Genomic DNA, 23,481 nt, shown 5'->3' with positions numbered 1-23,481 from the left:
TGCCAAAAGTGACGGGGCGTTCTGAGCAGGCGCAGAGCGAGTAGTCTAACTGTATAATGGCAGCTTGATGAGTGGGAGTGGTTTTGCGCATGCGCCCGTGGCTGTCGGTGTGGTTCTGTCGTCCGCGCCCTTCCGATTCCGGGAGCAGAAGCCGGGACAGCGAGGAGCCCGCAGCAGCTGTGACACGGGGGCAATGTATGTGCCATGTCTGCATGGGCTGGGCGGTGGGCTGCTTATTGCTGAGCTTATGGGGGCTGTGTGCGCGCGCAGAGTGGGGTGTCTGTACTGGATATGGGGGGCACTCTACTAATGACTGCCTATTATTTGCATTGTGCTGCCAGCTGGCTCTGACATGCACGGCAAAGCTCCCCTTTGGGGACTATGCTCTTGTCCTTTAAAATGTACTTACAACTTTTACATTTTATATTAATGTTTTTACTGATATGGTATTTCCTTTACAGCGATCCAGCATTAGGGTTAGAAAAGACTTGCCAGCACAGAAAAACGAGCATTTAATTTACTGACTTTATTTTCAAATTGGACCTTCTAAAGGCTGTCTTTCTTATCTTTTCTTGCTAATTAAACCCATAAGTACACAAGACAGTTTATAATAGCTATCTAGATGATAAATGAATAGAAATAGCATGCTGAAGCATATTACCTTTTTATGGGCAAAATGTACTTCTCCGGCCAGGTTATCTCTCCTCTCTGGATCCAGCTGGTGACATGACGTCAAACATCTATTTTTCTTCCATGTCACTTTCCTTGCCTTTCTTTATTATTACAGCAGAAACCATTTACCTACATGAGGAGGTGGGATTTTGTAGTTATCAGGAGGCAGGTGATGAGACACTTTAAAGGAAAACTGTAACCTAAAACACAAACATAGGATACTCGCCTAAGAGGAGGGAAGGCTTCTGGATCTCTTGGAGTATTCTGATTCCACCACCGGGCCCCCATTCAAATGTCCCACTAATTGCGTTTTTGCGCAAGTCTACATTTACGCAGTACTGAGCCACTAGTTTTCAGAAGTAGTCAGAGACCCGAGTACTTCTGTGGCTTTCCGAGGAGAACTGAAGGCCTCTGACTTAAAAGTTTGAGGCTGGAACAAGGGCTCTGGCAATGGAATGAGGGGATGCGGAGAGGAATGGGAAGGCTCTAGGGGATCCAGAGCCTCTTAGATGAGTATCTAACTTTTTTTGGGTGGGGGGGGGGGGGTTGGTTACAGTAGGCCTTTATTACCCTAAACTTTCTACTTTTTTAAAATGCTTATTATGAAACTTTTATTTATAATGCACCAACATAATAATCAGCTCTGCACAATAGATAGGGAAGATATTACCACATTAATCAGTTTTACACAGGGGTATTATAGCATTCAATGGTATACAAAATAGTGACGTAGCAATGTAGGGATAAATATAGCAGATGAATCATTGAGTCCATATGGTGGGGTAGAAAAGCACAATGGGAAGATGGCCCTACCCACAGGCTTATAGTCAGTCTGGGGGGGGGGGGGTGTCGGAGCAGTGCTTTTCAGCGCTGCTAGATTTGGGTGCAGCCGGCGCCTCCATAGACTACAATGGGAATCACTCCTATTGCAGCGCTCAGTGAGTAACGTCGGCTCCGTCCGGAGACGGAGCCGAGGTTGCTTAAAAACATAATAATTCGGCCTCCAGCAATCGCTGGAAGCCGAATTATTTCATTCCCCCACTATCCATAGCGGCCTGGAGGGGGAATAGTAATTAAATCGGCCCGGACTTGTGCAGAAGCAGGATCAGCCATATAAGCTGTATCCTGCGCCCAAGTCTACCGGCGCCGATTTCAAATTTACTCGAAGGGGTTATGAAGATAGCCGACAAGCAGTGGGGACTAGATGAATCTTTGAGGCTTGCTTATTATGAATATGATAGTATGTTTGTGGTTATTAACAATTCACATGGTTGTGCAAACCTGTGTTTTTTTTTTTTTTTTTTTTTTTTTTTTGCAACATGTTTGGCGGTTAGTGATTTCTTTTCATGTAGCTTGGAAAATGGACCGATTGCTTGAAGCAGAGGTGGGATTTGATTGGCCCATTTTAAAGCTGCAGACCTCTTGCATAGAAAATGTTCACTATTATCGGAATTCGGAACTATCCCTTTGACTACTTTTTTGACCATCCCTATTGGATAGGGTAACTGGCTGCTTAATAACACGCAGAGCAGAGAGAAGCTAGAGTGGCATCAGAGAACTAAGCTTGTACAGAAAAAAAAAATGTAAAAATGACCATTCATATAAAGCTCTGTCAGAGCTGCACGGATTGGCGGGTGTCAGAGGCAATAACTCATTTGCATATCACTAGAGGTATGGAACTCTGCCCCTCTCCATTGGCAAGACTGCTGCAGCCTTTTTTATTTGAAGTGTTCTGAAGCTTTGTGGTCACGGTTTTGCTAGGGCCCGCCCCCAGGTTAGAAGCCGCCTATTGTGCCATGGCTGCCAAGCTCGGGGAGGGCCAAGGGGACACAGGTGGGAGTGGCCACAGTTTGTATTGGTTTAAGGGTAGGAACACACTAGGCAGAATCGCATGTGGGTTTTCCATTATGTGCTTTGGAAAACGCATATGCGATTCTGCCTAGTGTGTTTCTACCCTAAAAGAAACTCAATACAGTGGTTTTGTTGTTGGAGGGGGCAGAGTTTCAGACTTCTGATGATTGGGGTGAGCAGAGAGCCGCAACAGCGCCCCCGCTGGAGCCAGAAAAGGTAAATATTGCACAGCCTGACAAATTGTGGGCTGCAGCGAGACCGCCGTGGGACACAGGAGGGCGGGGAAGCCTCATTAGCCTCATTAGGATCCAGAGGCTTCCCCCTACTGAGGTGAGTACCCCCAAGGGGAACTTTTTTTTTTTTAAGTACAGAATCTCTAAGTCTCTAAGTTCAGTCAGCAATAGAATTTTTTTTTTTTTTTTTGCTCAAAGGATACCAGAACTGAAAAGAGTAGGAGAGACGGGGGAAGCAGGCATGTACAGGGAGCTGTCCTGATGGCCACCGCTGCCCCTGTTCTCCTCCATTCCCCTCCTTGGCCAGCTAAATGCCCCCCGGCAGACTCTTCTGGGTCGGCCATTAGTGCGCAGGCGATAACTCTGCTGCGTATGTCCTACATCGCATGAGGACAGCTCCCCGTACATGCCTGTTCCCCTGTTTTTCCTACTCTTTTTAGCTCTGGTATCCTTTAAAGTTATGCTGGAACAGCCGTGTTAAAGCACATAATCCATTTTGTACAGCAAACAGAGCTGTGACACGCTCCGGTACCCATGATGTTTGAGCCACTTTTTTATTTAATACATGGAGCACATAAAGCTTCTGTTGTGACAACATCAAACACAGACAAAAAAAAGAAAACTCTTTAATCCATCAAAGCCAATGGTGCGTTTAATAAAATATCCGGCTCTAAATGGTTTTCAGCATAAACACAGCTGCCTTTCCACTAGTTCTCGTTAAGTTCCATTGTGGGAGGTGTGATTAATATGATGTGTGGCTGGGTGCAGCACAGTTCACTTACATCCCAGGCGCTGAGTTGTGAGTGACTGCAGAGTTTCCACCCTTGTAGTGATGAGAGGATTTGTCACATTCATTCACCTGAAATCAGTTTTGACTCAAATGTAAAATGACAAAGTCTGGAAATGTCTGTCTGGATTATGTATGTGTCCTGTCTTACGCCCATGTATGGCATTGATGGCATTGCAGCTTTTGCCCCAACTGTAATATACAGGTCCTTCTCAAAAAATTAGCATATCGTGATAAAGTTCATTTTCTGTACTGTACTGATAAACATTAGACTTTCATATATTTTAGATTCATTACACACAATTGAAGTAGTTCAAGCCTTTTATTGTTTTAATATTGATGATTTTGGCATACAGCTCATGAAAACCCAAAATTCCTATCTAAAAAAATTAGCATATCATGAAAAGGTTCTCTAAACGAGCTATTAACCTAATCATCTGAATCAACTAATTAACTCTAAACACCTGCAAAAGATTCCTGAGGCTTTTAAAAACTCCCAGCCTGGTTCATTACTCAAAAACGCAATCATGGGTAAGACTACCGACCTGACTGCTGTCCAGAAGGCCATCATTGACACCCTCAAGCAAGAGGGTAAGACACAGAAAGAAATTTCTGAACGAATAGGCTGTTCCCAGAGTGCTGTATCAAGGCACCTCAGTGGGAAGGAAAAAGTGTGGCAGAAAACGCTGCACAACCAGAAGAGATGACTGGACCCTGAGGAAGATTGTGGAGAAGGACTAATTCCAGACCTTGGGGGACCTGCGGAAGCAGTGGACTGAGTCTGGAGTAGAAACATCCAGAGCCACCGTGTACAGGCGTGTGCAGAAAATGGGCTACAGGTGCCGTATTCCCCAGGTCAAGTCACTTTTGAACCAGAAACAGCGGCAGAAGCGCCTGACCTGGGCTACAGAGAAGCAGCACTGGACTGTTGCTCAGTGGTCCAAAGTACTTTTGCATGTCATTCGGAAATCAAGGTACCAGAGTCTGGAGGAAGACTGGGGAGAGGGAAATGCCAAAATGCCTGAAGTCCAGTGTCAAGTACCCACAGTCAGTAATGGTCTGGGGTGCCATGTCAGCTGCTGGTGTTGGTCCACTGTGTTTTATCAAGGGCAGGGTCAATGCAGCTAGCTATCAGGAGATTTTGGAGCACTTCATGCTTCCATCTGCTGAAAATCTTTATGGAGATGATTTCATTTTTCAGCACGACCTGGCACCTGCTCACGGTGCCAAAACCACTGGTAAAGGGTTTACTGACCATGGTATTACTGTGCTCAATTGGCCTGCCAACTCTCCTGACCTGAACCCCATAGAGAATCTGTGGGATATTGTGAAGAGAAAGTTAAGATGCAAGACCCAACACTCTGGATGAGCATCCTGGGCTTCCATAACACCTGAGCAGTGCCACAGGCTGATAGCCTCCATGCCACGCCGCATTGAAGCAGTCATTTCTGCACAAGGATTCCCGACCAAGTATTGAGTGCATAACTGAACATAATTATTTGAAGGTTGACTTTTTTTTTTGTTTTAAAAACACTTTATTTTTTTTTTAATTGGTCGGATGAAATATGCTAATTTTTTGAGATAGGAATTTTGGGTTTTCATGAGCTGTATGCCAAAATCATCAATATTAAAACAATAAAAGGCTTGAACTACTTCAGTTGTGTGTAATGAATCTAAAATATATGAAAGTCTAATGTTTATCAGTACATTACAGAAAATGCTCAAATTACACTGGCTCATTACTTGCTGAGAAGGGAGAATTAGACAGGCTGTTCTCTATAAACACATGCAGCGTGGACACAGTGGATTTATCTGTGTTCTCCTTTCCTGTGAAAGAGTTCAGGTCCGCTTTTAAGGGAACCTGAGGGCCTTCCATCTAGATTACACTTTGGTGTGAATTTGGACAGCATGCTAATCACTATAGCAGTACATGGCACGGCTTAGTGATTCTGGCTGCGCAGCAGGATGGGAGCCAGAAATGGCCGCAGCTCCCAGTGGAAATAAGCCCTAAAGAGTGACAACAGTCAGTGCGGTTACCTGCAGAGAGGCTATATTCTTCTCCCTCTGCTTTTGAAGTCTTTCTCCACTCTTCCAAAAAATAAACAGTTCTTATCAGATCATATCTATTTACATAGTGGCATCATTGTCTATGTTGGAAAAAAGCTGTGTCCAAGTTCCAACTCTGCGCACCACAATCCAGAGGAAATAAAACCCCACAAGGTCAGACACTGTGTTCTTGACTGAATCACGGTATCTTTTCCCCCAGATACGTAGCTGTAGATGCCCTTCAAAGTCAGGGCCGGTTCACATGGTCTTCTGCGAGCGGCACATAAAGCTATGTATCCAAAAGAAGACGGCAGAAGATGGATCTGGGAACTATCGGCGATCCGACAAACGATTGTTCCCCTATCCATCTTCTGCTGTGGGGAAGAACAGCAATCGCGGTCCTTTTTGCGCAGGAGTGTTTGGGGATTGGCACAATAGTCTATGATCATGGCCGTCATGATTGTGATCACCGCACATCGCTAAACATCATTTAAAGTGTAACTGTCGGGCATAAAATCAAAAATCAGTTCGTTCTTTTTACCTGGTAAACAAGTAATAAGGATGCTAAGCAGGCAATCCAAAAGTTAAAATCGCTATTACTTTTCTTGTTGATAAATGATCATTCCCCAGTTTACCTGACTCTTATTTGGTACACACAAAATTTGGTACACAAAAAGGAAGTTGCAGGGCATGCTGGGTTGTCCTTTTTGGCTTCTATACTTCACCCCCAGACTTACACTAATGCAGCCTGGTTGGCTGAAGCCTGTTTTCCCCTCCCACACCTCTGTTCCTCTGATTGCCCAGTATTTCTCATGCTGAGACTTTCTATACTGAAGGGCGGGCAAATCAGGCAGACGAGAGTAAGGGAGGAAATGACATCAGGATTGGCTTCAAAATAGCCACACTTAAAATGGGAAATTTTAAGGATTTTCTCTTTTTTACTGTAGAAAAGTCACTAAAATCAAAACATAGACAGTATAATACATATGTTATGCGAGTAGAGCAAGTATTTATCTACTTATATATATGTGGGTTGTTTTTTATTCTGAGATAGTCTGGCTGACCGCTCCTCTTTAAAGATCCACAAAACCCCTGGCGTTGCCTAAAGATCTGGCATGCCGGATCTTTACCCATGCCTGAGTGTATTGTTCTCCCACTCGCTGACCAGCAAGAAGGTGAATCGCCGTGCGCCGGGCATTGTCCCTCTTCCTGCCTCCATAGTAACATTTGTACAGAACTCTGCGCCAAACTGTCAGCTCTGGGGTCGAGTCTCGATCTCGGCGATCGCTAATTGCAGGTGATAAGCATGAGAATACATAGTAGGTTTTTTTTTTTCAGGTATCAATTTATACATGACAAAAGCACAAGGGGAAGATTTTTATAACCTGCTTTAGGGCTCTTTTCCACTATGAAATGCAATTGCGATCGTGATCGCAACCGCTTTTTAATTTCCACCATGCGATTGAGCTACTATACTCATTATAGTAAAGCTCAATCGCATACAAACCGCGGCAGGACGACGCTTGTGCTTTGACCAAAATCGCATCGCAATCGGATTGCACTAATGGAAATTGCTGCTGCAGTTTCCATTAGTTTAATGTACCTTGCAATTTGCGATCAGAATCAAATCGCAGGCTAGTGGAAAAAGGCCCTTATTCAACTTAGTTTTTTGTTTTTTTTATTTTTTTAAAACCTTTAATAAGTACTAGTAAAATTATTATACTTGGGCAATGGAAGCATACTTGTTTTCATTTTGTGCTCCTCCCATCTCAGCTGTTACTTGGCGACTACAAAGGTTGATTACAATGGTGCCTATTGAAGTCAAGCAGGGTTTTCAGTCCCCATTTGTGTCACCAGACAAGACAGACTGCCTTTGTGGAACTTGCAGCAAGCCATGCGGGCGTCTCGTGCTTGTATTGGGTAGTTCAGCCTCGCACACTAGGAGCAATGTGGCACTAATGCTCATGTATAAATGGAACTGTATCCAACAGGGGACTTTTTAGTACCTGCCCTAGTTTAGTTAGTTTCCCCAATATGTTCCCAGTTAGGTTTAATGCATGAGAGGTCTGCTTGCTCTGCTGTGAATGGTGTGAGGTTATTTAGGGACCCGTTAAGTGATTATTATTATTATTATTATTATTTAGTATTTAGTGCCGACATCTTTCGCAGCGCTGTACAGAGCATATGATTTTGTCACATTAAGGAAACCTGTAATTTAAAAAAAAAAATGAAAAAAATTTAACGTTCCTATGGCTGCTCCTAGTCCCCTGCAGCTGTCCTGTCCCACGCCGGTACTCAAAGATCCTCTGGTCCCCCCCGCCGTGGCTCACCTTCCATACCGCCTGCTTACAAGTCGACGTCCACTGTGCCTGTTCGCGCACCTGCCGCCAGGAGCGTCGTGCAATGTACGAGAAGACCTCGTACTGCATCTGAGGACGCACGTGGCCGCGTAGGCGCAGTGGCTGCCGACTGACAAAACGAAAGTGAGCTGTGGTGGGGGACCGGAGGATTTTTGAGTACTGGCGTGGGACAGGATGGCTGCAGGGCGCTGGGAGAAGCCCCAGGTAAATGAAGGCCGGGACTCAGCGCTGCAAGGCGAGAGCGCTAACCACTACACCACAGAGGATATTGTGTTGTTGTGAACTGGTTTGGTGCAAAACACTTTTTATAAACCCGAGATTCTCTATTTTAGTTATATAGTGTTTATACTGTTTTACAGGTTGCTGTGTGCATGTGAGTGCAAAGGGTTAATGTGATAAAGTGAACCTGAAGTGAGAGTGATATGATAGTGTAATAATAATAATTTATTTTTTTTTTTAAAGTGAATCTGTAGTTTAAAATAAAAACAAAAAAAAAAACCCTTACCTAGGGAGAGGGAAGGGTCTGGGTCCTATAGAGCCTTCCCGTTCTCCTCACTAGGGATGATCACAGATAAGCAAATTGTTCCGAGTTGATGCAAATGTATGCAAATTTTTCTGTAAATGTATGCAGCTTAAAAATGGACCAATCAATTCAAAGCTGGGTTTAAATTGATAAGTCCATTTTCAAACTGCATACATTTGCATAAAAAATGTGCATAATTAATAAACCAGCAGATTGTCGCTAGGCTAGCGATCTTTTAAGGGGGTGCGAGGGGCTGGCAACGGTGGTACAATGACCCTGAGGCATGTCATTGTGCACATGACATGCCTCTGGGTCCTGTTAGGATTATAATATGCCACCTTGGGTTCTCTAAGTTGTTTAGCTGCCAGCAGGATTGTTGACCATTAGCCTGGCCCCAACAGGATGTATTCCAATTGGTTGGTTAGGATGGGATAGATCAATATAGAATTAAGGAGCCAGTAAGCTCACTTTGCACTGTTTTTGCCAGCTTGGCAACTGTTAACATAAGATGGTTCAGAAACTAGTAATTACAAGTAACTAGTTGCACTTGATGGGAGCCATTGTTCCTCATTTTCAACCTCTGGACTAATCTGGCAGTGAACGCTAAAGCTACATACACACGTCAGATTTTTACAAATGACCCGTCGTTTGGACGTCAAATCGGACATGTGTACAGTCTGTCGTTCAGCTGATAAGCCTGGACTTGAGCGATCCGCCAAGCTTATCAGCTGAACGACAGACTGTACACACGCCCGATTTGACGTCCAAACGACGGGTCGTTTGTAAAAATCCGACGTGTGTACGAGCCTTAAAGCCTCGTACACAATCCAGATGAAACCCGGCTGAGGCCAAGAATCTACCCTGTGTACAGCAGCCCCTGACGCTCCTCAACGCATTGGCCAGCAATTAGCCTCGTGGATCAATTCGGCAGATCACTGTCTGAGACCATTGTCCTCGCCCCGGCTGCCGCCACTCCGCTGGCATCCCGATTCTTCCACTGGGCGACTAGCCTCTTACATGAGTACAATGCTTCACTCTTCTGTCTCCCAGCTTTTGATAGAAACATTGTGAAGTGACTTTATTTTATTTGTACATTATGATTGATTTTGATGTAGTATCATTTTCCATGGTGCTGCCCAGAGTAAAATCATACAGAGTTGGACAACATAGATGTCACTGTGACTAACAAAATGTACAGTAACAGGAAGCGATCCCTGCCCTTGTGAGCTTATAATCTAAAGGAATTGTGAGGACATCCTCCTCATCAGAGGGGCAATGTGTAAGATATACATCAGAAGGTGGTGCATTTTTAAATCCTTTTCTGAAACAAGTAGAACTTGGTCAGAAATTGAAGGGAAATTGGCTGGGTTAGCTTGTATGAGTGTCTCAAAAGTTCTAAGAGAGCACTTAAAGTATCGGTGAACTGTGGTCAAATCTTTTAAGTAAAACTCATAGTGGGCTACATTGCCTTTTTGAACAAGTGTCCTGGCACTGCTCATTGTGGTCGCCCCAAATGCCCAACTATCCCCAGATTCTCCACCCAGTTCCCAGTCATTTTCATATTGGATGGAATCCTCCGGTCGAATATGCAAACTAGGAAGCTCCCCTTGGCGCCAGTGCATTGTTCGGAAAAGAAGGTACAAGTTCTTAACCTTGCCAGCACAGAGAAAGCAAGAGCACTTCCTTTCACTGCACGGCTCCAAACTTGTACTTAGGCACTTCATAATACCTCTGTGTTGCTTGGGTGGAATGGGATCAACGAAGGGCAGGGAGTGTGGAAAGGAGGTAGCGGAGAGGCAATGGCCAGGAACAGAGCCAGGGCACTCGTAAATACATAATCTAGCCTATGATGTGCTTTATTTAATAGATTTTACCCCATTCAGTAGTACTTTTAGGGTTTCAAAGGTTTGGAGAATTACTGTGTTTTGGTAGGCTATTCCAGGGAAGAGGAAAAGGCTTTTGAGAAATCATGTATAAGCGGATGTGAGAAGTTGATTCCAGTGGCGAACAGAAGAGAAGGTTGTGGGTTGTGTACAGACGAGTGATTGTAGTTGGAATGGTATCTGGTGAGAAGGTGTAGGAGATGTTTGACTTGGACCCTTGGCAGTGCAAAACAGCAGCTGAGGACTGAGAAGAGGTGAAGGATGTAGGCTGCAGGGCTGGGTATTGGAGTAGTCGTGGTAGGATATTGACAGATCAGGTCATCTAGGCGCCTGATCCATGCTGTGCAGTGACTGACTTAGGTGTCGCCATAGACCATAAGGTTAATGATGGCTATAGCGGCGCAGCAGAATTTTTACTGTAATTTGGGTGCTGGCAAATTATGATGTGTTACTACAACTTGGCTCAGAGGGCATATAGTATTTAACGCCGTCTTCCGGGAAACCGGTCGTAAACTGCTGATCTGCATGCTTGCTCGGAGTCTATGGCTATAAATATTATGCTAGGTACACACTGAGATTTTCTGGCAGATTTACGGTCAGATGTTTAATCTGATTTCAGACTGTTTTTTCCGTTTTATCCCTATCGTAAAATGATTGAAAATCAGATCGGACATGTTGGAAATAATCGATCTGATAGTAAATCTGCATGAAAATCTCATAGTGTGTACCTAGCACAGGCATGGGAAAACTCTGCCCTCCAGCTGTTACGGAACTACAAGTCCCACAATGCATTTGCCTTTGAGTCATGACTGTGGCTGTCAGACTCCTACAATGCATTGTGGGACCGTAACAGCTGGAGGACCGAGTTTGCCCATGCCTGACCTAGCATTACAGGCATTGGATCAGCAGGGCAGCCAGGCAATGTGCATTGTTTGAAAGGAAATGCATATGGCAGCCTCCATATCCCTCTTACTTCAGTTGTCCTTTGAAGAGACTCCTAAGAGATCCACCCTACTGGGCACACAGCCTCAAGGGGAAACCTGCAGCTATTCACTTCATACGGAGTTTCTGCTACAGTATATTGGAGTTCAGAAATAACAAGCACACATAATGCAGTGTTTTATTAGCGTATTGATGTTTTTGTCCATTAAATTCTTTTTATAGGCCTGAAGTAAGGGCAGCTATGGACTGATGCAGTAATTATGCTATAAAAGTGTAATGCAGCATTTAGACTCTTCCTGTACTGCAGTAATCATCTAAAATGTAGTGTCTTCAAGTCAACCATAGGTAGATGTCATTACGGAGTTGTTTTCAGGTGGGCAAGCTTCAGGGCTGTGATGGTGTAGATTTTACTGCCTTCTGAGTTCCTGACACCTGCAACACATATGCAAGTTGGGAGATGAGACTTTGAGCACTTGACTGCTCTAGGTAAGTAATTGGTAAGGCAGCACGGTGGCATAATGGATAACTTTCTCCTTGCAGCGCTGGTGCTGGGGCATTATCTGCGCAGAGTTTATTCTCAGTGTGTCTGTGTGGGTTTTCTCTTGGGACTCCGGTTTCTTCCCACATCCCAAAAAACATACAGGCGCATTTTACACTAGTAGACAATGTAGAGAAGTCCAGGCACTAGGAAAAATTTCAGGCTTTAATTATCCCATAGGACAGAAGTGTACAAAAAGCACAAACATTACCATACAGTGGGAGCACTAGTCTGCGGCCTTACAGCTGTTTCGACCACTCTGCAAATTGGTCTCTGAGGAAGCGGAGGACTGCAAAACAGTTGTAAGGCTTATGCCCCGTTGTATGGTAATGCTTGTCCTTTTTGTACACTTCTGTCCTATGGGATAATTAAAGCCTGAAATTTTACCTAGTGCCCGGACTACTCTACATTGTCTACAAGCTATCGGTTTCTGCTGTAAGCACGGGTGATTGGGCCAGGTTGTGTACCACCGCATGCTGTATCTAGTGCCAGCACCAATTTCTTTTTTTGAACAGCGCCGGGGGTTCCATTGCATTCGTTGCTTGTCCTGATATCGCTCGCCATTACCGATGTGCACCGAATCGCACTTGTCTGCCCTACATCTTGCAACATGTCTGATCAATGCATGCAACCAATTTCAACCCGAAATTGGTCGATTTGTCGATCAGGCATGCTCTTGGCACCGATTTTCATCCGATTATAATGATCAAATCCGATTGTCTACCAGGGCAAGTCGTCTGATGTATGGCCACCTTTACAGATGTGCTCTGAAACTGGGAAGCAAGCTATGCATTAGGAAAGAACAAATAAGGTTTTGCGCACATACGTGTGAAGCCTTTTCAGAGACGCATAGATATGTTTACTGTCCTTTTCTGTACAGTGCACCCATTGTACAGTCTGCCTCCCACTCCTGCTCTCTGCACTGTTCTCCTGCTTGTTTTCCCATGTGTGCGCATATACAGTATGTATGGGTGGCAGTGTGCTGGCCTTGTGACTACAGTGTTCAGGCCTTGTACACACCAGCCAAGAGGCACTTCCAATTGACGAATAATCTGAGCAAAATGTTCTGATTGTCTGTCTGAGAATTATCTGCAGCTGATTTTCTTCCAGCCTATTGGAAACATCTGAACAACCATTTAATTGTTCACATTTTACACTGTGTGTGTGTGTGGGGGGGGGGGGGGGACTTCTTGTCATTCCTGATTACATACTATAAATTATGAGGTCTTTTGATCCTTAACACCATTCTCAATGCCCTACGAATAACGTCGTGGAACGTTAGGGGACTGCGGTCCCCGGGCAAGCGGTCGATAATTCTCAGACATCTGAAAAAAAATGAGAATTGACATGCTACTGCAAGAGTGCCATTTATCAAGGGATCAATTTAATTATATGCGCAAATCCTGGTTAGGTCAAGTGTTTGGTTCACCTGCACAGGGGAAGAAAGCAGGGGTTCTCATATTAGTACATAAGCAGGTTCAGGGGCAAGTTCTAGAAGAATAATGGGATGGTGAGGGCAGATGGGTGAGGATCAAACTTCAGCAGGCAGGGAAAGATCTGGAGATCTCGAGTTTATATGGGCTTAATGATGAGGATAAAACATTTTTTGACAACCTTCTAGCTAACACTTTATCTGCTGGTCCATGTAAAGTTATACAGGGCGGAGACTTCAATGCGATGGTCAGCCTCTGTGAGGATAACAACAACAACAACAAATAACATTTGTAAAGCGCTTTTCTCCCGTGGGACTCAAAGCGCATAAGCATGGCTCCGACCATCGTGGTACAGGGGAAGAATTTTATAAATCTGGAAATGCCAGGCTAAACAGGTGGCTTTTCAGTCTGGATTTGAATAGCTCCAGGGATGGTGCTGTCTTTACTGGGTGTGGTAGGGAGTTCCAAAGAGTAGGGGCAGCATGACAGAAGGCTCTGTCTCCAGATTTTTTGAGGTGCACTCTGGGAGTGACCAAGTTTATAGAACTTGCTGATAGGTCCAAAAAACAAAAAGAGGCATGTTCGCTGACGGCAGCCAAATCCTTGCTTTTCCAAGATTACATACAGACATCTCAATTGTGTGATGGGTGGAGGTCTTTACATCCAGATGGTGCAGAATATACCTTATATTCCCCTCCCCATGATGTATGGTTGCGGCTGGATTATTTTTTAATATCCCACAAGTAACATCCATTGATATATTGGACTTGGTGATCTGACCACGCACCTGTACAACTAGTTTTCTCTCCGTCCATCCCAAGAGGGTCAGATATTATATGGTGGTTTCCCTCTGTCTTGCATGAAGATGAGGGCTTTGCAAATTTACTTCAACAATGGTGGTGGGAGTACAAGGAAGATAACCACGCACATATAAAAAATATATTTCTATTTTGGGAGGCAGCCAAACCTACTTTGAGGTGGAAATTATTAGCTACCTAGTGGCAAAGCGGAAAATCTCACACGCTTCGTAAATGAAATCTGTGGCGTTATTGCGTAAAGCCCATAGGGACTTTTTGGACAACCCCTCCTCAGACGCAAGACTCCTCTGACTTGGAGCGAAAGGGGATATGGAAACCAAATTAAAAACGCGGGACATGTATCTCAAATCTTATAAAGATCTATATTTTTATAAACTTGGGATCAAAGTGGGGACCCTGCTCTCTCGCATGTCCAGACCTCCATACACCACTACAGTAATAACTTCTCTCCGATCACCCTCAGGTAATCTGCATCGCAATCCGAAGGATATTAACCACTTAACGAACACCGATAGGGGTCGGCAGGTCGAAGTGGTGTTACCATGGAAACAGCCGTTCGAGCGGCCGTTCCATGTCAGTTTATGGAGGGTGTCTCCGTGAACTGCCTGCGAGCCTCTGATCGCGGCTCGCAGGCTAAATGTAAACACGCGGGGAACAAATCCCCTGTTTACATCATATTGCCGTAAAGGAGATCGGCGATCCCCGGCCTCTGATACACTGAAGCCTATCCTAGGCGGCGCAGCCCATAGCCTGCGGGAGATGGAGGGAAGGGCAGTGAGGGCGGAAATCAATGCGGAGGAGCCCCCCCCCCCCGCTAAGCAGAAGTAGCCGGTGGCGATCAGACCCCCCCCCCTCCAGCAGGACATCCCCCTAGTGGGGAAAAAAGGAGGGAAGTCTGGTCACCCTGGCTCAATCCTGATCGGTGCTGCGGCCTGGAGAGCCCACACAGAACCGATCATAGGAAAATCCCCGGTCCTTAAAGTGAACCAGAGACGAAGCATCCTCATGTATTTTACCATATATATACATATCAGTGGGAACATTAGAGAAAACACCTACCCTGCTCTCGGTTTCATTATTTACTGTTCAGATTGCTTTTTATCAGCCCAGATAAAATCCCCGACTGAGCATTCAGTCTGGCTTTGCTATAATGACTCATCTATAATGATTCCTGAGCAGAGCCACAAGGGGGCAGGCTTGGGCTTGAAAAGACAGCACAGAAGACAGACTCAGCTATAAAGATTCCTGAACAAAGCCAGACTGAATGCTCAGTCGGGAATTTTATCAGGGCTGAGAAGAAGCAGGCTGAGCAGGGTAGGTGTTTTCTCTAATGTTCCCACTGATATATATGGTAAAATACATGAGGATGCTTCATCTCTGGTTCACTTTAAGTGGTTAACTTAATTTTCCGTGACTTTCTATAAACACTTATATTCAGATCCTTCTGTTTCTAGATCGCAAAATAAGATAGATTGGCTGTCTAAATTGTCCCTTCGTTACTCACAGAGGATGACCTAACAGAATTGAACTCACCAATTACTGAACAGGAAATTCATATTACTATCAAAATCTAGCTAATGGTAAAGCACCAGGCCCCGAAGGTCTAAAATCTGAATTTTTCAAATTGTTGCGTCAAGATCTGGTGCCATATTTGGGTAAATTGTTTAATACGATCCTTAAAGAGGGCAGGTATCAGTCATCAGCAAACATGGCCTATATTAAATTGCTCCCCAAAGCGGGAAAAGGTCTTTTATTACCCGGGGCATATCACCCCATATCTCTAATAAATCAAGATATAAAGATACTGTCAAAAATTATGGCAGATCGTTTAGCTAGCCTCCTTCCCAAGTTGGTTAGCCCTAATCAAGTGGGATTTGTCAGGAACCGTTCTGCAGTCTCTAATATTCACAAGTTGCTCCTAGTCCAGGACTATGTCAAGGCCTACCCTGAGACATGTAAACACAATGCTATATTAAAAAAAGCATTTGATAATGTATCATGGAGGTGGCTTGATGGCGTCCTCGACAAAATGAATATTACTGGAGCATTAAGAAAATTAATGCTATGCACACAGATCCCTGTGCTCGTATATACTCCTGGTTTTCTGTCAGATCCCTTTATACTTGTAAAGGGGACGAGACAAGGGTGCCCATTGTCACCCTTGCTTTTTAATCTCGCTCTTGAACCAATACCACGATATTTGGAGACAAACATTCAGGGACTAGATATTGGGGGTTAGAGGGTATCCCAGGCCATGTTTGCTGACATTATGCTATTTCTTCAGGACCCTTCTACCCTATTGGGACGGACTTTAAATATAATAAGTGATATTAGTGGTTTCAAAATTAATATCTCTAAGTGTGAGCTAATGTATTTATCACCCCTGGCTCCTAAAATAACAATTTCCCACCTTCCAGTCAGGGTTTGCTCTCAGGTAACTTATTTGGGGATAAAATTCCATAAAGATCCCTCTTTGTTATACTCTAAAAATGATCACCCTCTGATAGCAGATATTAATCGCCAATTAACAAATTGGGATTATCTTCCCATAAATCTAATAGGTCGCACTGCATTATTAAAGTCTGTGTCTTTTGGCAGACTGCTTTACCCTCTACAAACGATCCCATTGCTCCTGCGACACTCAGACATTAAAGATCTTTATAGGGCATTCTCCCGATTCCTCTGGAAAAAAGGCAAGGATAGCTCTCTCCAAGTTACAGCTACCTAAAGTTCTAGGAGGACTGGGAATTCCAGATATCAGCAGATATAACATAGCTTGCCTTACTCACCATGTACGAGATTGGATTAACCAATCAAACATCTACTCTAACTATGATCTCGAATGCTTATTTGCAGAACCCTAGTCTTTAACTGGCTTTTTACATACGTCTCATAGACATCTACCACCGAAGTTCAAGGGTAGTAAACTCTTTAATGACACCACAGTAACTTGAAGGGAGCTATGCAAAACATTTAATATGCCCTATCTAATATCAAAATATATGCCGCTTTGTGGAATGCCAGAATTCCCAGCAAGTTTAGCCCATGGGGGCTACTTTGATTGGCGGGACAGGGGTCTAAAATGCCTAGGACAAATGCTGGACCTAAACTCGGGGAAATTGCTATCTTTTTTGTAGAAATTAGATCCAAATTTCATATCCCACGAAATCGTTTTTTATGCTATGGCTAATTGAGATCATTCGTGGAAATTAAGGGGGCACAATTTAAAAAGATAGCTTCCCTAAGTAGCCTAGATGAGTTTCTTGCTCCCCATGTACCCAAAATATCATGATCTACTATCCAAACTGACCTCCAACCACTATCAGCCCATAGAAAAGCAACCAATAACTTATCAGGTTGGTCTAAACAAATACCAGGAGATGACCTTCTAAACAAGATCCTTGAGGGATACAAAGTAGTCCAGAAATTGATAATTGGGGAAAATTGGTGGGAATCCCATCTAAAATTCATACACAGGGCAAAGTATGCCTTCAATATCAAATACAAAAATCCCCCATCGTACTATGAACCAAATTGTCCCAAATGCTCTTGTTTGAATGCGGATATATTTCATTGTATTTGGAGTTGCCCAGTAATCTCAGGCTTCTGGCAAAAAGTGGTTCAGTATGTCAAACAAATGGTGTAAGATTCAATTGAAATTGCTTCCTCTGTTACTTCTGTTTAACCTCCCTGGCGGTTCAGAGGCTGCGTCCGCCGGGAGGATTTTTTGTCGCAAAATGTGTTTCATATCTGTTAGCTAGCACTTGGCTAGCTAAGTCCCCCAAGCCCCGCCGCACCATTTAGCACCCTCCGATTGCCGCCGGCAATACGTACTTTCCGCGATCCCGCGAGAGCTGCAGCTTCCCATTGAGCTTCACTTGTCGCTATGATGACGATCGGAGATGACGTCATGACATCATCCGCAGTCCCGATCGCCGCCATAGCGAGGCCTGGAGCTGATTGGGAGGCGGCGCCATCACGGGATCTCTGGGGAGTACATATTACGGGGATCGGGGGGGGGGGGGAGGAGGCACTTGGGGTACATAGTTAGCTAGCTGAGTGCTAGCTAGCAGATAAACACATTTTTGCTACAAAAAATCCTCCCAGGGCCATGTGATACCCTGCGGCGGCTAGCCCGAGCGTAGCTTACCGCCAGGGAGGTTAACTATGAGGAAACTCAGCCGGGGGTAGAGGGGGAAGCACAGTCAACTACAAAGGGTATGAGCAAATTAGCCCATCTGGTTTTAATTGCAGCTAGAAAGGTGATCTTTAATAGGTGGATTTATCTGAGCACTCCAACAGTCTGGGACGTAAAGGAGGAGCTTCTGCATTTACACCACCTGGATAGATTTGACGTAATTAACTACAGACCAGAAAAAGAAGTAATTTTTTTTTCCAAAAATGGAAACCATTTATTATAATGACTTATACACAACAGGAAATCAAGGACTTGATGGAACATTTTAAGTACACGAAATGGTATCTCACTGAACATTTGTTGGGCTCTTTGGGTAAATTAGATATTTCAGACAAAAAGTAGGGATAATAAAAATTGCACCCTGCAGGAAGAAAACAGAGACAACAGGAGCCCAAATGGTGCAGTATGTCACAGTACCAGAAGCATGTAAAATATGCGAATGTATTATACTCACAAAGGTGTGTTGCAGAAGGGCAACCGACCACTAGAAGCAGGTGGAGATGTATAACCCCGACTCCACTCGGGTGACCAGATGGAGCTGGTGATGGTTGCACTCTTGATAAAAAGCAAACCTCAAATGACCTAAACTGGTCAGAGGGTTGATCCCCCTCCAAAAGGAGGCTGAAGGCACAAGGTAAAGGGGGAAGAGGCGCCCAGAGCAGATAAAATACGTTAAAAACAATTAAAATGAAAAGTGAGGTGGCTTACCTCAATGAAGACAAATTCACATATTAATAGAATTTTATTGCACTGGCAACGCGTTTCGTGGGTGCATACCCACTTCCTCAGGCCAAATAGCAGTGCCTAATAGTGCTTGTAGCCACAAATAAGTCGCCTCTATTTGTGGCTACAAGCACTATTATGCACTGCGCCTCTTCCCCCTTTACCTTAGATATTTCAGACGGTCACTAAGGTTTTTCTTTGATCTGGAATGAGGGGGGAGGGTTTGGGGAAGAGGGGTTTTACAGTTTAGATACTTCAACGGATATTTAGCCTTGTATATGTATACGTTTTGGAACAATGTGTGCAACATATATTGATCCTCATGAACATACTCCTGTAAGTCGTTGTACCTTGTTCCGATATTATGGGCAAGGGGGTGTTATATTGTTCAAAATTACAATAAAATTTTGTTTAAAAAAAATGTTGGTCAGTCATTACATGTGACAAAAAAATGGCATGTGTAGCTCTACCTTGCAACATAGATGGGTTCATGTACCTTATAAGACCAAATGTACATGGAGATTGAATGTGCTCCCTATGTAGGTTTCCCTAGGATGCTCTCATTTCCTTCCTTACATCCTGAGTTTTTTTGTGTTTAATTTTGGCACAAGAAACCTTGACATTCCAGTGTGCACTTAACAGACTGTAAGCTTGGAGAGTCCAGCTTTGTATCAGTCACTTGATTGGTGCAGGTGTAGATAAAAGTATTGGGGCTCCTGCTCCGTGAAGCCAATCGCTGACTGTTTTCCTACCATGCTAGTTTTGGTTCACTTTGTGGGTTTGGGAAGAGCAATCTGAATATACAACTGTTTTGTCCATTTGGAGGAAATGGGAGGTTTCTGTCCATACTTTGGATAGAAGGAAGGACTTGTGAATCACAGCATTGTCTAATGCTAAACTTGTTTGATGTTTTCCTAACCTTTCCAGTTCTTCTCCTTTAACTAACTATCTTGAAACACAAAAAAATGCCCTGGGGAAAGGCCCTATCTGTGCAGTCACAACAGAAGTGTGATAAATCTATCTCAAGACATGGTGTGTAGTGTTTTCCATAGCAAAAGCAGGGCTTTGGAGTTGGTACAAAAAAAAATCATTTTGGTGAGCACCCGGTTGTCAGCTCCCCTCCTCATCCTCCTCCTATGCTGTAAGCCGAATTGCACCAGCTCTGCATTCACGCTGTAGCGACCCACCCGGCTACTTTTTTATGCCACCCGGCTGGAAAAAAATTCTGGGGAGAACACTTATGTCTATACAGCTCTCTTCCCCGAGGTCCCGTCTGGGGGCTTGAGCCCCAATCCCTGTGGGCATTAACAATAGCATGTGTATACGTAGTACGTCTTGTAAGCATTTTATATTTTCCTTCAGTTGTATCTAATTCAGTGAGCGTCAAACCACAATCGAGGATATGCTGTGCTTGTTCTTACTTGTAATAGAGCCTAACCTCTTCCTGCCATCCAATCCATCCGCTGCTGACAGAGTCCGCAAATTACAGGAGGCCGACACTCAGGCGAAAACAACCAGCATGTAACTCCTTTTTTCTGAGAAATGTTAGGATTTTGTTTTCCAGTGCTGCTAGGTGTTTAATCCCTTAATTGCATGTCATTGATATTACAAGAGCGCAGTGAGGTGTTAAACCAGCTCACAATGGAAGATGTGGTTATTTCTTAAAGGGGAACTTCAGCCTAAACAAACATACTGTTATTAAGTTACATTAGTTATGTTAATTAGAATAGATAGGTAATATCATTTTTTACCCACCCTGTTTTAAAAGAACAAGCAAATGTTTGTGATTCATGGGGGCTGCCATCTTTGTCATGGGGGCAGCCATCTTTTTGGTTGAAAGCAGGTGACAAGGAGCAGGAAACACAGTTCCAAATGTCCTGTGTCCTGATAACCCCTCCTAGCTGCACACGCTAGGCTTTAAATGTCAAATTCAAAATGTAAAAAAAGAAAAATTTGCACCAAAACAGCAGAACGAGAGCAACAACATCAGAAATCCCATCATGCTTTGCACAGCATCAGGGGAAAAAAGCCCGGGCAGTTTTCTTCTATGCAGCTAAAAATGAGGCTTGGATAAGAGAAACAAAGTTCTGATGCTGTGAAACTGTTAAAGAAACACCAGGCCTTTTCAGTGCTGCTGAGTCGATTTTTAGTCCGGACGTTCACTTTAAAGTGTATTTATTATGCCAATTCATATTATGTTAACCTCTTATACAGGGCTTGAACTACTGAATTATTTAATCATCCATTGCTGTAAAGGAGAAAACCAGAGATGTTGCATTACAAAGATTTTTTTTTTTTACTTACCAGGGGCTACCTCCAGCTCAATAACCATGGATGCGTCCCTCGCTGTCCTCCCATTTTCCTCCTTTTGTCCGCAGTCAGCCCTGGTAACTGGCTCAGTCTGCTTCAGTCTGGCTCTTCTGCACGTGCGCGGAACTCCTGCACATGCGCAGAAGACGCCCAAGTCAGATCCTGATCCTTTCTATCGATGTCTTTGTTCCAATTATTTTTGGACCGAAAGTGCCTTGTTTACCATTACCTGAATAACATAACCCTCCATCAGCCATTATCTCATCAAAGCGGCATCTAACCATTTCCTCTAGTGATATAAAAGCGTATATTTAATGCAGAATTATTTTATAATTATGTACTAAAGTAGTATTATATGCATACAAAATGTCTAGGCTTCAAAAAACTGTTGCAATGCTCTCCTGTCTACCTTAATGCCTTGACACTTAAATGTTTATAATTAACTGTGTGCCTTTGTTTCCTCTACAGCCTATGTGTATGGACTTTAAGCCTCCATCATGGGGCACATGCTATCCAGAGTGTTTGGGAACAAAGAAATGCGGATATTAATGCTGGGCTTAGATGCAGCTGGGAAGACCACCATCTTGTACAAGTTGAAGTTGGGCCAATCCGTCACCACCATTCCCACGGTGGGCTTCAACGTGGAAACCGTGACCTATAAAAATGTCAAGTTCAACGTGTGGGACGTTGGTGGCCAGGACAAGATCCGCCCACTCTGGCGGCACTATTACACGGGCACGCAGGGCCTTATATTTGTGGTAGACTGTGCTGACCGTGACCGCATTGATGAGGCGCGACAAGAACTTCATCGCATTATTAACGACCGTGAAATGAGGGATGCCATCATTCTCATTTTCGCCAACAAACAGGACCTGGTGGATGCCATGAAGCCACATGAGATCCAGGAAAAGCTTGGACTAACTCGTATCAGGGACAGGAACTGGTACGTCCAACCGTCTTGTGCCAACACCGGAGAGGGACTTTATGAAGGCCTGATGTGGCTGACTTCAAACTACAAATCCTAAAGTCTTTTTTTTTTTTTTTTTCTTATGGTCATTATTTTTTTAATATATAATTTTTTCTGTAATTTTAACAGCTCAGTAGAAGAGCTGTGAAGGATTATTCCTCATCAACCAAATCTGGGTGGCCCATTTTTGTTTTCTAATGAGTTTAAGGGAGATTTTGGCGCTGCAGGCCTGCAAAAAGGACCTTTTGCAAGATTCCAGCAGGCCCTTGCGATATATCTGCCTTAATAGCGTGAAGTGGTTAACACAGCTGAGCACTTGCTCTCGCGTCAGACCTCAGCAGTCTTGCCTTCGTCTGCTCCCCAGTACTGTTAACAAAAAAAGGGCTGGTTACCTCATGTTCTGCAGCAAAAACCTTACAACAGCCTGGCAGTATAAAGGGAAAACAAGTATACGTTTAACACAAGCGGGCAAAACAGAAACTTTGCACGGTGGGGAGGATTTAGTGTTACATTACCATGGGGTGCGTTCACTTACAGTGTAACTTCTCATGCCAGACCTGTGCCTGAACTTTATAACTCTTCCCAGATGTGTTCTCATCAGCAAAAATCTGTTTGTCTTAACGCCACGTTCATTAGTTGATGATTAGTCCTACGCCTTCAACGCATGTCGCTGTTCCAGAAGCAAAATTTGAATTTATTTAACCTTTGACGCATTCCTCTAGTTGTATTTTTTAAATCATTATGAATTATTTTTTTTGGGGGGGGGGGGGGGGCAACCTTCTTTCTCTGAGCTCTATGAGGCTTCCTCCTTCTTCATTCCACTGTCAGTAGTAACGAACGTGCTTTGAAATGTTAGTTGGTATTATGTAGGCCACTTAAAAAGTTAACGGACCTAAAAGTCAGTGAAGGGCGTATTATCTTTTAACAATTACTGGCTGAGTCTGAGAGATCTGTCTCCTGGATTTATACTAATTTAACTTCACTAAAAAACTAGGACCAGACGTTTCCCAGGGACCTGTCGATGCAAGGGAAAAAGTTAGCCATGTACTGTATTGTCTAGAAGTGCCAGTTGGCTCTTGGCTTTGAGTGTTTGGCTTCTGAAGTTTTATATTTATTCATCTAGCCCAGCCTTTCTCAACCTTTCTACCGTGGAGGAACCCTTTTGGATCTCAAGGAACCCCTGCAAACAATTTTTTG

At 43.9% G+C, this 23,481-nt stretch overlaps 1 protein-coding gene across 1 annotated transcript; it reads left to right on the top strand.

Annotated features, from left to right (window-relative positions):
• Positions 1-65: 65 nt before the first annotated feature.
• LOC137528876 (ADP-ribosylation factor 6-like) lies at positions 66-23,053 on the top strand. The gene is made up of 2 exons (XM_068250596.1): positions 66-195; positions 21,786-23,053. The coding sequence occupies exon 2, from the start codon at positions 21,815-21,817 to the stop codon at positions 22,340-22,342; it is 528 nt and encodes a 175-aa protein (XP_068106697.1). The 5' UTR covers positions 66-195; positions 21,786-21,814; the 3' UTR covers positions 22,343-23,053.
• The last annotated feature ends 428 nt before the right edge of the window (positions 23,054-23,481 follow it).

This window comes from Hyperolius riggenbachi, chromosome 8 (genome assembly GCF_040937935.1).
Source record: "Hyperolius riggenbachi isolate aHypRig1 chromosome 8, aHypRig1.pri, whole genome shotgun sequence".
Lineage (NCBI taxonomy): Eukaryota > Metazoa > Chordata > Amphibia > Anura > Hyperoliidae > Hyperolius > Hyperolius riggenbachi.
Note: the sequence above shows the minus strand (reverse complement) of the source record. Positions and strands in the feature narration are given on the sequence as shown.

Excerpts from the sequence above, each read along its gene's own strand:
- LOC137528876 (XM_068250596.1), top strand. The coding sequence starts at position 21,815 with ATGGGGCACATGCTATCCAGAGTGTTTGGGAACAAAGAAATGCGGATA.